Below are 509 nucleotides of genomic sequence, written 5' to 3' on the forward strand. Positions count from 1 at the left end.
ACTTTCTAAACAACAACAGGAACAAGAATCAAGCAATATTACAGAGCCTGCCTTTCGCATAGCCTTGAACTTGACCGCCTGTGCCGACTGCCACATTTGCACATCTTTAAAGTTCTTATCTTTTCCGCCATTTCAAGAGTTCCCTTTGCTGATCTGCCAATCTCTGGATGTACGTATGCAAGCACACGATCATACAGTAATGTGCTAATACTCATGTGATATCAAGACAACTCAAAATAAACACAGAGAAATCGCGACATGGAAACTCTTAGAGATGCCAACTAGTATTATCACGGCAAACCTCGGCGCAACAACGTGGGTTTGTTTATCTACATGCTATGTGTAGCAACTGTAGCCTCAAGGGTAAATGATGGGTACGGAATGCTAAGGAGAGTCGCTGTAACTTTGCTGTATTTTAAGAATTTAGTGATAGAGACAACATGGAAGGTCTTCACACTGTTTCTTCTAGCCTCTTTGTAGATATATACACATACGATATAAATTAATAG

The 509-nt window shown here is 40.3% G+C and overlaps 1 protein-coding gene across 1 annotated transcript in view; it reads right to left on the bottom strand.

Annotated features, from left to right (window-relative positions):
• LOC119592893 (protein unc-13 homolog 4B-like) overlaps window positions 1–509 on the bottom strand; it is a 32,966-nt gene that overhangs the window by 29,388 nt on the left and 3,069 nt on the right. The window contains exons 3-4 of the mRNA XM_037941788.1: window positions 334–470; window positions 89–210 (exon numbers count right to left, since the gene is read on the bottom strand). Coding sequence (XP_037797716.1) covers window positions 89–210; window positions 334–470 — 259 coding nt within the window. The remainder of the gene's footprint in view (window positions 1–88; window positions 211–333; window positions 471–509) is intronic.

Source organism: Penaeus monodon, chromosome 31, assembly GCF_015228065.2.
Source record: "Penaeus monodon isolate SGIC_2016 chromosome 31, NSTDA_Pmon_1, whole genome shotgun sequence".
NCBI lineage: Eukaryota > Metazoa > Arthropoda > Malacostraca > Decapoda > Penaeidae > Penaeus > Penaeus monodon.